The 11678-nt window shown below is 45.4% G+C and overlaps 1 protein-coding gene across 1 annotated transcript in view; it reads left to right on the top strand.

Annotated features, from left to right (window-relative positions):
* Window positions 1-501: 501 nt before the first annotated feature.
* LOC140491934 (uncharacterized) overlaps window positions 502-11678 on the top strand; it is a 57218-nt gene continuing 46041 nt past the window's right edge. Inside the window, exons 1-2 of the mRNA XM_072590409.1 lie at window positions 502-605; window positions 4864-4971. Coding sequence (XP_072446510.1) covers window positions 4884-4971 — 88 coding nt within the window. The 5' untranslated portion in view covers window positions 502-605; window positions 4864-4883. The remainder of the gene's footprint in view (window positions 606-4863; window positions 4972-11678) is intronic.

Raw genomic sequence — 11678 nt, 5'->3', positions numbered from 1 at the left:
TCTTTAGTTTTGCTGGCATTGAAAGCTAGGTTGTTTGCAGCGCACCAGTTTTCCAGGTCTCCCACCTCCCGTCTGTTGTCTGCTTCGTTGCCATCTGAGATTCGACCAACCATCTGGTGTCATCAACAAACTTATAAATGGCATTTGAGATAGTGTCAGCATTAATGGGCCAGGTGGGGAGCAGGAGTCCTAATCCTCATTTGTAGAGAAGCTGCAATGTCCAAATATTGGCTTTGAGGTTGAACAACCTATCTATCAGAAAACTTCATTGTGTCATAGAGATGTTCCACTGCATATAAAATGACAGATCTCAAAAGTAAATCCTTTGCTACTCCTTATGAAATCCTAAGTTCCTATTTTGAGCTGTCAAATGTTCTCTATTTTGAGCCAGATTTTGTGTTTCAGCTAGAATTAGCTCAGCTCAGCATTGACTGCATCCTGAGCTGCAAAGGAAGAGGAAGTTCGTCTTTTCTGTGATTACACAAGAGAAATGTCATTGATTTTGTCAGTGTTCAGAGTCTCAGTCCAATGTGTTTCTGTGCTGGGAGATTTACTGCTTGGTCTCTCAGCTTTTTGTTTTCAACAGAAATGCTTTTCCCCACAAGGTAAGCAAATCTTACTGAAATCATAATTCTTTTTAAAGGAATGATTTAAAGGTGATTTGTGTGAATTAATAAATTGATGAAAGATCTTCAAATTCCTCAACTTTTACTTTTCCAAGGTGGTTTCTACTACAATCAGTTCCTGTTTAGACCAAACAAAGGCATCAAGTACCTATTTATATTGCTCCATCTTCTTCACATACCAAAATGTAAGAGAGCTCTTACAAACAAATGTTTGTCTTCTGTAGGTTTACAGACATATACTCATTTCTACTTGTTGCCAGGTTGATGTAATTCTGTTTTATTTTAAATGGATTTGGTTTGCCATGTAGAATTCTGATTCTCCGGTGGCTCAGTGGTTAGCATTGCTGTCTCACAGCACCAGGCACCTGGGTTTGATGCTGGAGTTTGTACATTCTCCACATGTCTGTGTGGGTTTCCGCCCACAGTCCAAACATGTGCAGGTTAAGTGGATTAGCCAAGGAAAGTGCAGGGTTACAGGGACACAGTAATAGTGGGGCTGGGTGATATGCTATTCAGAGAATCAATATAGACTTGATGGGGTAAATGGCCTGCTTCCACTCTTTTGGGATTCTATGATTCATATTTCTCACTCAGCTTTTCAGCCATGTGACAAATCCATAATGCTGATTACTTTTAAATGTTTTCGAATAAAATGAGAGATAAATATCTTAAAATATAATGTATGAGAAGAGACAACTATAATGAAAAACAGTTGATTGATAGTTCTTCATATGAGCTTGGCAACTAGACTTATTTCCAGGTCAGCTTCTCCAATGGTTATGAAACAGTAAAACGTAAAGATTTAAGTTGTCTTTAGTGTTTGCCTGAAACTTGTTTGCTCTGTGTTGGCTTGGAAATAAAAGCAATGGTATTTCACAGCTTGACTTTGTCACATTGAGTTATCAAATGACCTCTATTTCAGCACAGTATATGTGTCTGATATTTTTGAAATTTGCAATTCTCTTCTGAGCTGCAGCAACAATGCAATCCTGGAATTTTATTTTTGAATATGTGTAATCAGAAGGATTATATGGTCATTTGCATCTTTAAAATGTTGGAAAACAGTAAATTGATTAGCTTGTCTAATTGCTCCTGTGTTTGGTCACACAATTAACACGAGGCAATAGAAGAATATATTAATGCTGCATTTAAAAATGAACCACTATTTTCAGCATGTGAAGACTCGTGAAGGATCTAGCTGCTTTTTAAATGAGACTGAGATAACCATGTCCTGCATTAGATTAATAACACGATTGCAGCCAGGGCACTTAGACAAACCCGTGGTGAGTTTGGGCAATATATTAAAGAATGAGAGTCCAGAGGCTATATGTTACTGTAGCATCAAGGGCAAGGCTGGTAGGTGTAAGGAATGCTAGTAGACTGGAGAAATTGAAGCTTTGGTCAAGAAAGGCTTCACCCCACCAACATCAGGATATAATGCATCATCTTCCACCATTTCCGCCACCGACAAACAGACGCACCACTAGGGATATATTTCCCTCCATAGCCCTATCTGCATTCTGCAGAGACCATTCCCTGCGTGACTCCTTTTTTAGGTCTACAAACCCCACCAACCCACCTTCTACCTCTGGCACTTCCCCTGTCACCGCAGGGAGTGCAAATCTGCACACACACCTCTCCCCTCACCTCCGTCCAAAGCCCCTTAGGATCCTTCTACATCTGACAGAGATTTACCTGTACTTCCACACACGTCATCTACTGTGTCCGTTGCTCTCCATGTGGCCTCCAGTACATTGAGGAGACCAAATTGCGAAACGTTTCAGAGAACATCTCTGGGACAGACACATGAAACATCCCCACCGCCCTGTGCCTGAACTCTTTAAATCTCCGTCCCACTCTGCCAAGGACATGCAAGCCCTGGGCCTCCTCCACTGCCAAACTCTAGCCACCCGACGCCGAGAGGAAGAACGATTTATCTTCTGCCTCGGTACCCTCCAACCACATGGGATCAGTGTAGATTTCACCAGTTTCTTCATTTCCCCTCCCCCCACCTTATCCCAGAGCCAACCTTCTGACTCAGCACTGCCTTCTTGAACTGTCCAACTTGTCCACCTTCCCACCTATCTGCTCCACCCTCCTTTCTGACATATCACCATCACCTCCCACTTCCATCTTCCTATCGCATTCCTAGATACCTTCTCCCCAGCCTGACCCCCCCCCAACCCCTACCCCCACTTAACTCTCTGCCCTCTTAGACCACCCTCTCATTCCTGACGAAGAACATTTGCTCGAAACATCGATGCTCCTGCTCCTCGAATGCTGCCTGACCAGCTATACTTTCTCACCACCACACGTTTCGACCATTTTGAGTTACAAAAAAAGTAAAATTAAATTACTTAAACAAGAGTTCAACTTCTATTCAAACTGGGCCTCAGACATGGCTCCAGACCTTCTGCATGTTCTCTGTAAGGGTCTCAAGGAGTCACTGCTCTGGGCACTGTAACTACTGCAGCCAACACCCAACCTCCACCAATAAGACCTCCAAGCAGACTACAGCCAGGAGTCCCCGTTCTAGTCACCGCTACTGCCAACACTCCAGGCTCCAGACCTACTGCAGCCAGGAGACCCCGCTCCAGCCACTGTCACTGCCAACACTCCAGGCTCCAGACCTACTACAGCCAGGAGACCCTGTCCGGGCTACTACTACCACTAACACTCCAGGCTCCAGGACCACTGCAGCCAGGAGCTTCTGCTCCAGGCACTGTCACTGCCAACACTCCAGGCTCCAGATTGCGCACAGTCAGAAGCCTCTTGTCCAGGTGCTATCACTGCCAATGGTCCAGGCTCCAGGCCTTACCAAAGCCAGTAGTCCCTGCATTGGGCACCAGAACCATGTGGCACAGTGGCTAGCACTGCTGCCTCACAGTACCAGGGACCCAGGTTCAATTCCTGCCTTGGGCACTATCTGTATGGAGTTTGCATGTTTTCTGTGTGGGTGAGCTCTGGTTTCCTCTCACAGTCCAAAGTTGGGCAGATTAGGTAAATTGCCTGTAGTGTTAGGTGTAGGGGAATGGGTAATAACTTTTATTAAAAAAAGGGATTAGCTTTGTGACAGCAGTGTCAGAAAGCCCTCTATCCAAACACATTGTCAGAGTTGACAGCAAGCTCTCAGGGCTAGAGAATCTGAGTATAACGAGGGAAAAGTTCACTGACGTTTCAATAGTGTTCCTCATGCTTCACCTCTCCCCCATTTTAGCCGCACCCAAATCACACATCAATTCCATATGAGCAGCTGTTCAACTCTGACAGGTAGGCAGGCTAATGGGTGAATTATATATTTTGTGGTGAGGTTTTCCAACTTCACTTTTTCATAATCAGTAATGACACTTCTCTTTATTGTCTTGCCAATTCAATTAGTTTATTTTCAGTTGGAATTTTATGAGGCTGGGGACTGAGAGATTAAAATGATGAACTGAGATAATGATGCTTGTTTGAAGAGCCAGTGTAGGCATGAGGCAGAGTGCAGATAGAGGCACCAGAACCATGTGGCACAGTGGCTAGCGGCCTCTATCTGCACTGTGACAATTTTGTGATCATTCAGCCAGCTGTTTTCCCACAGTTTGGCATCTTTCTCTCTCTGAAGGATTAAACATGTCGAAGAAACATAGAGTCACAGAGTCACAGAGTCATAGAGACATACTGCATGGAACTACACCCTTCAGTCCAACAAGTCCATGCCGACCAGATATCCTAAATAAATCTAGTCCATTTGTCAGCATTTCCTCATATCCTTCTAAACCCTTCCTATTCATACACCCATCCAGATACATTTTGAATGTTATACTTGTACAAATCTCTACCGTTTCCTCTGGCAGATTATTCCATACATGCACCATCCTTTGCATGATAAAGTTGTCCCGAGATCTCTCTTAAATCTTTCCCATCTCACCTTAAACCTATGCATTGTAGATTTAGACTCCACCACACTGGGGAAAAAACCTTGTCTATTTACCCTATCCATGCCCTCATGGTTTTATAAACCTCTTCAAGGTCACCCCTCATCCTCCAACACTCTACGAAACAGGCCCAGCCTAGTCAACCTCTCCCTATAACTCAAATTCTCCAACCCAGGCAACATCCTTGGAAAACTTTTCTGAACCCTTTCAAGTTTCACAACATCCCTCCTATAGCAGGGAGACAAGAAACATATTTAAGTTTCATACCCGAGGATTCTGATCTGTTTCTAAAATAATATCAGCGTGTGTATTTATTACAGGAGAAGGAAGTGACTCAGAAATGATTCTATGGCTTTTCCACAGCATGATGCCGACTGGTTTGATACTCAGCATCTTTATCGTTCTACTTCCACCTGTTTTCACAGAAAGTAAGTGCCAAATTTCCACTGGGAACATTCATATTCTTTTACTCTATTGCTGTATTTCATTAATTAGCACATTTACTAAACTGAAAAGAAGTAAAAACCCAATGCATTAATTCAGGTGTGTAAGATCACTCAACAATTGCTGCCAATTTGTAATAATCAAGAGGGAGAGGTGGATTAAATGATTCTTCCTGTCCTCCCCTCCTGTCTGTAAGATTGATCATTTTTTAAATTATCTGAGACGGTATTCAAATTTGTGCAGAAGCTCCCAAACGTCAGGAAGGTTTAGTTACGGTGGGTTAACATGGCTGAATTTGCCATTGTTGTATCCATTACCTTGGTTGGTGTTAGATGATCCTTCCGGTTTAATTTCTTTTATCAAACTGTGTAACAGGGTGACATGACTCGATGGTTCGTTAGGCAGTTTCATAGGCCATTAAACAGTTAACCGTAGTGGTTTCATATGTAGACCAGGCTGGGTTAGGATTGAAAGTCCCAAAAAGACTTCAGGTTCTTACCACAATCACCAATAGTTTCATGGGCAGGTAACTTGTATCGGTTTTCACAGTGGAAAACACAAATAACATGCCAATAATTGATGACAAGGTGGAAATGGCAGGTGAGGACCTAGTAATAGTCATTATCAGTAAGACATATTAGATTAGATTCCCTACAGTGTGGAAACAGGCCCTTCGGCCCAACCAGTCCTCTGAACCCATTTATCTCTGACTAATGCACCTAAAACTATGAGCAATTCTCCTGACCTGTACATCTTTGGACTGTGGGAGGAAACCTGAGCATCCAGAGGAATCCCACACAGACACGGGGAGAATGTGCAAACTCCGCACAGACAGTCACCCAAGGCTGGAATCAAACCTGTGAGGCAGCAGAGCCACCATGCCACCCGGTGAGCAGGTAAGCTGTAGTGGCCAATGGTAGACAAGTTTCCTGGTCCCAATGGAATGTATCCCAAAGGAGATGATGGGATGAATAACAAATGCACTTGTGGTATTTTAACAAAATTTGCTGGACTCCAGAGAGGTTATGGCAGATTGAAAAACAGCAAATGTAATGCTACTGTTTAAAAATTGAGGTAGGCAAAACACGGCTAACTTTAGGCTCGTTAGCTTAACTTTTGTTTTGGTAAAAATTCTTGAATCTATAATCAAGGAAGAAATAACGAGACATCTGGATAGAAATTGTCCCATTTGGCACATGCAGCATGAGTTTATTAAAGGTAGGTCACGTTGAACTAATTTATTGGAATTCTTTGAAGACATTTTTATATGCAGTGGACAACAGAAAACCAGTGGATGTGGGGTATCTAGATTTCCAGAAGGCATTTGACTGGTGGATGAATTTCGAACTAGGTGGCACAGCCTCAAAATGAGAGGGAGCAGATTTAGGAATGAGTTGAGGAGGAACTTCTTCACACAAAGATGTGGATCTGTACAATTCCATGCCCAATGAAGCAGTTGAGTCTGTCTTATTCAATATTCTTAAGGCAAAGGTAGATAGATTTTTGAACAGTAAAGGAATTAATGTTATGGTGAGCAGATGCTTGAGGAAGTTGAGTTCATGAAAAGGTCAGCCATGATGTTGTTAAATGGTGGAGCAGGCTCGATGGGCCAGATAGCCTGTTCCTGCACCTATTTCATATGTTATTATGTAACCAGTTAGCTTTGAGTTTCAGATCTATTAATTGAATTCAGATTTCATCATCTGTTAAAGTGGGATTTGAAGACATTACCCTAGATAATTAATTTGGAGGCTCTGCACTACAGGTCAGGTGAGAAAACCACAAAAGCACCATCTCCCTACATTCCAACATGTCACATTCATTCTGCAGAGTATATTCCAAATTAATCACATTCCAACCGAAGTGGGAGGTTTGCACAGTGTTTCCCAAGTATCACTCTCTACAGGTCACAATCTACATTTTAAAATGTTATATGCAATTCTCAATATATGACACTTTTTCCACAAAAGATGTCAAACTATTCCAGTAAGACAGCTGTGGAACTGGAAACTCCAGCTGAAGCTTGTCCACTCTATCTGTTCTTTTTCTTTTTATCTCTCTTTTACTCCTTTCACTCACTTCTCATGGTCCTCAGATACCTGGAGCCAGTCTCTGACTCCTGGTCACAGGGGTGGATTTGATTATCGGAGGCCTCAAGCAAGGATGCCAGTGTCAAGTCTCCCACTCTGAATGTAGCAGCAATGACCCTGTGTGGAGTGTGACAGCAGTGACCAGTGTGGAGTGTGACAGCAGTGACCCAGAGTGGAGTGTGACAGCAGTGACCCAGAGTGGAGTGTGACAGCAGTGACCCAGAGTGGAGTGTGACAGCAGTGACCAGTGTGGAGTGTAGCAGCAGTGACCCAGTGTGGAGTGTAGCAGCAGTGACCCAGAGTGGAGTGTGACAGCAGTGACCCAGAGTGGAGTGTAGCAGCAGTGACCCAGAGTGGAGTGTGACAGCAGTGACCCAGAGTGGAGTGTGACAGCAGTGACCCAGAGTGGAGTGTAGCAGCAGTGACCCAGAGTGGAGTGTGACAGCAGTGACCAGTGTGGAGTGTGACAGCAGTGTCCCAGTGTACAGTGTGACAGCAGTGTCCCAGCGTGGAGTGTAGCAGCAGTGACCCAGAGTGGAGTGTGACAGCAGTGACCCAGAGTGGAGTGTGACAGCAGTGACCCAGAGTGGAGTGTAGCAGCAGTGACCCAGAGTGGAGTGTGACAGCAGTGACCCAGAGTGGAGTGTGACAGCAGTGACCCAGTGTGGAATGTAGCAGCAGTGACCCAGAGTGGAGTGTAGCAGCAGTGACCCAGAGTGGAGTGTGACAGCAGTGACCCAGAGTGGAGTGTAGCAGCAGTGACCCAGAGTGGAGTGTAGCAGCAGTGACCCAGAGTGGAGTGTAGCAGCAGTGACCCAGAGTGGAGTGTGACAGCAGTGACCCAGAGTGGAATGTAGCAGCAGTGACCCAGAGTGGAGTGTGACAGCAGTGACCCAGAGTGGAGTGTGACAGCAGTGACCCAGAGTGGAATGTAGCAGCAGTGACCCAGAGTGGAGTGTGACAGCAGTGACCCAGAGTGGAATGTAGCAGCAGTGACCCAGAGTGGAGTGTGACAGCCGTGACCCAGTGTGGAGTGTGACAGCAGTGACCCAGTGTGGAGTGTGACAGCAGTGACACAGAGTGGAGTGTAGCAGCCGTGACCCAGTGTGGAGTGTGACAGCAGTGTCCCAGAGTGGAGTGTGACAGCAGTGACCCAGAGTGGAGTGTGACAGCAGTGACCCAGAGTGGAGTGTGACAGCCGTGACCCAGTGTGGAGTGTGACAGCAGTGACCAGTGTGGAGTGTGAAAGCAGTGACCCAGAGTGGAGTGTAGCAGCCGTGACCCAGAGTGGAGTGTGACAGCAGTGACCCAGAGTGGAGTGTAGCAGCAGTGACCCAGAGTGGAGTGTGACAGCAGTGACCCAGAGTGGAGTGTGACAGCCGTGACCCAGTGTGGAGTGTGACAGCAGTGACCCAGAGTGGAGTGTGACAGCCGTGACCCAGAGTGGAGTGTGACAGCCGTGACCCAGTGTGGAGTGTGACAGCAGTGACCCAGAGTGGAGTGTAGCAGCAGTGACCCAGAGTGGAGTGTGACAGCCGTGACCCAGTGTGGAGTGTGACAGCAGTGACCCAGAGTGGAGTGTGACAGCCGTGACCCAGTGCAGAGTGTGACAGCAGTGACCCAGTGTGGAATGTAGCAGCAGTGACCCAGAGTGGAGTGTGACAGCAGTGACCCAGAGTGGAGTGTAGCAGCAGTGACCCAGAGTGGAGTGTGACAGCCGTGACCCAGTGTGGAGTGTGACAGCAGTGACCCAGAGTGGAGTGTGACAGCCGTGACCCAGTGCAGAGTGTGACAGCAGTGACCCAGTGTGGAATGTAGCAGCAGTGACCCAGAGTGGAGTGTGACAGCAGTGACCCAGTATGGAGTGAGACAGCAGTGACCCAGAGTGGAGTGTGACAGCAGTGACCCAGAGTGGAGTGTGACAGCAGTGACCCAGGGTGGAGTGTGACAGCAGTGTCCCAGTGTGGAGTGTGACAGCAGTGACCCAGAGTGGAATGTGACAGCAGTGTCCCAGTGTGGAATGTGACAGCAGTGTCCCAGTGTGGAGTGTGACAGCAGTGACCCAGTGTGGAGTGTGACAGCAGTGACCCAGTGTGGAATGTGACAGCAGTGTCCCAGTGTGGAGTATAGCAGCAGTGACCAGTGTGGAGTGTGACAGCAGTGACCCAGAGTGGAGTGTGACAGCAGTGACCCTGTGCGGAGTGTGACAGCAGTGTCCCAGTGTGGAATGTGACAGCAGTGTCCCAGTGTGGAGTATAGCAGCAGTGACCAGTGTGGAGTGTGACAGCAGTGACCCAGAGTGGAGTGTGACAGCAGTGACCCTGTGCGGAGTGTGACAGCAGTGTCCCAGTGTGGAATGTGACAGCAGTGTCCCAGTGTGGAGTATAGCAGCAGTGACCAGTGTGGAGTGTGACAGCAGTGACCCTGTGCGGAGTGTGACAGCAGTGACCCAGTGTGGTGTATAGCAGCAATGTCCCAGTGTGGAGTGTGACAGCAGTGACCCAGAGTGGAGTGTGACAGCAGTGACCCAGAGTGGAGTGTGACAGCAGTGACCCAGAGTGGAGTGTGACAGCAGTGACCCAGAGTGGAGTATAGCAGCTGTGATCCAGTGTGGTGTTTGGCAGCAGCCAGTGGTTAAACCATGTGCTGATCTGATGTAGAAGACCCTTATGGAGATACCATGAAGTTTTTCTTTTATCTTTGTCACTTGGCTTTCTGCCTTTGGTGATACGGTATATCACTCTAATGTAACTTTTTTTCTTCATTTCTCTACCCTATTACTAAGGATTTTACCTAAGACACTACCACATGTTTGTGATATTGTTGCACAGACTAGTTTTGTACCTGAAGAAGCTGTTCCCACATACCTTTGTACCTAAGATGGTGCTGTGACTGGTGACTGATAAATGTTTCACTGTACTAATTTGAGTACATGTCACAATAAGGTTAATTTATTCATCCATAATCAGCCTTTACTTTCCTGTTTTCTGTCTCCATCTGTTCTTGAGTAGGGAGAATATATTTGTATCATTCCAATCTCGTGGAAACGTTCCTGATTTGAGGGAATTTTGGGAAATTAGTGTCAAAACACTGATGACTTCATTAGCACTCTCTTTTAAAAGCTGAGGATGAAATCCATCTGGATCTAAAGACATATCAACCCACAGCTCTATCAATTAGCTCAATGCCACTTGTCATTGTAATATTGCAAAGTTCCTCTTTCCCTGCCACTTCCTGATTTACAACTCACACAACATCATGTTACAGTCCAATAGGTTTATGTGGAAGTACTAGCTTTTGGAGCGCTGCTCCTTCATCAGGTAGCTGTGGATTAGAATCATAAGACACAGAATTTATAGCAAAAGATCAAAAGTGTTATGCATGTAACTGATACAATATATTGAACAAACTTGGGAATAACAGGTGCAGTAAAATGGCTTTTGTGTTATAATGGTAGTGTTCTTATCTCAGAGCTAGAACGCTCAAGTTCCAGTCCCACTCACTACAGATGTGTGCCATAACATCCATGGACAGGTTGATTAAAAAAAAATCTGGAACCAAGAAGTTGGGACTATTGTGGCATGGTAGTAATGACCCTATCTCTGAGCCAGGAAGGCCAGGTACCTATCACACCCGCTCATTGGCTCTGTTCCTATTTTTCTAATCAACCGGCGCAAAATGACAACTTTGATCAGGTTGATTTGGAATATCTGGATCAAAATTCCTCTAAAGATCTCCACATAGTTTCATATATTATTAATTTTTCTATAAATATCAGAACCCTCCAAAATTAGGTAGTATATACCTGCTTTCAGGTAAAGGTCGCACAGTGGGTGGCATGGTGGTTAGCACTGTTGCCTCACAGTGCCAGAGACCTGGGTTCAATTCCCGCCTCAGGTGACTGTGTGGAGTTTGCACATTCGCCTTCTGTCTATGTGGGTTTCCTCCCACAGTCCAAAAACGTGTGGGTTAAGTGAATTGGCCATGCTAAATTGCCCATAGTGTTAGGTGAAGGGGTCTGGGCGGGTCAGTGTGGACTTCTTGGGCTGAAGGACCTGTTTCCTTGCTGTAAGTAATCTAACCCACCTTGAAATAAAAAGGATATCTGACGACTATCTTATTATAGTTAGCTAAGTATTGGGATTGGAAAGTATTCCATCTAACTTCTGCAATATCGATGAATTATCTCAATGTAACTTCAGTGCAAACTAAATATGCAAAAATAGTACTCTTGCTTATGGTTTCCTTGCACAAGTTCAGCTCTAAAAGTAAAGCCTTTAGTGTAGACTTTCAGCTGGACAATCATGCTTCCAAAGTTACTTCTCCTTACAAAACAGACAGTGGGAGTTCGGAGACATAGAAAATAAGTGGTCTTTGAGAACACTAAAAACAAAAGGAATACAATATTTGAAATGACTGAATCTGTACGGTGTGGAAGCAGGCCATTCAGCCAATCAAGTCCACACCAATTCTCTTAAGAGCAGCCCACCAGACATACCTCCTATCCCCATAGCACTGCATTTCCAATCGCTAACCCGCCTTGCCTACACACCGCTGGACACTGTGGACAATTTAGCATGGACAATCTATCTAACTGGCAC

This window comes from Chiloscyllium punctatum, chromosome 20, assembly GCF_047496795.1.
Source record: "Chiloscyllium punctatum isolate Juve2018m chromosome 20, sChiPun1.3, whole genome shotgun sequence".
Lineage (NCBI taxonomy): Eukaryota > Metazoa > Chordata > Chondrichthyes > Orectolobiformes > Hemiscylliidae > Chiloscyllium > Chiloscyllium punctatum.
The sequence above is the reverse complement of the archived record's forward strand: the minus strand, read 5'-3'. Positions and strand labels throughout refer to the sequence as shown.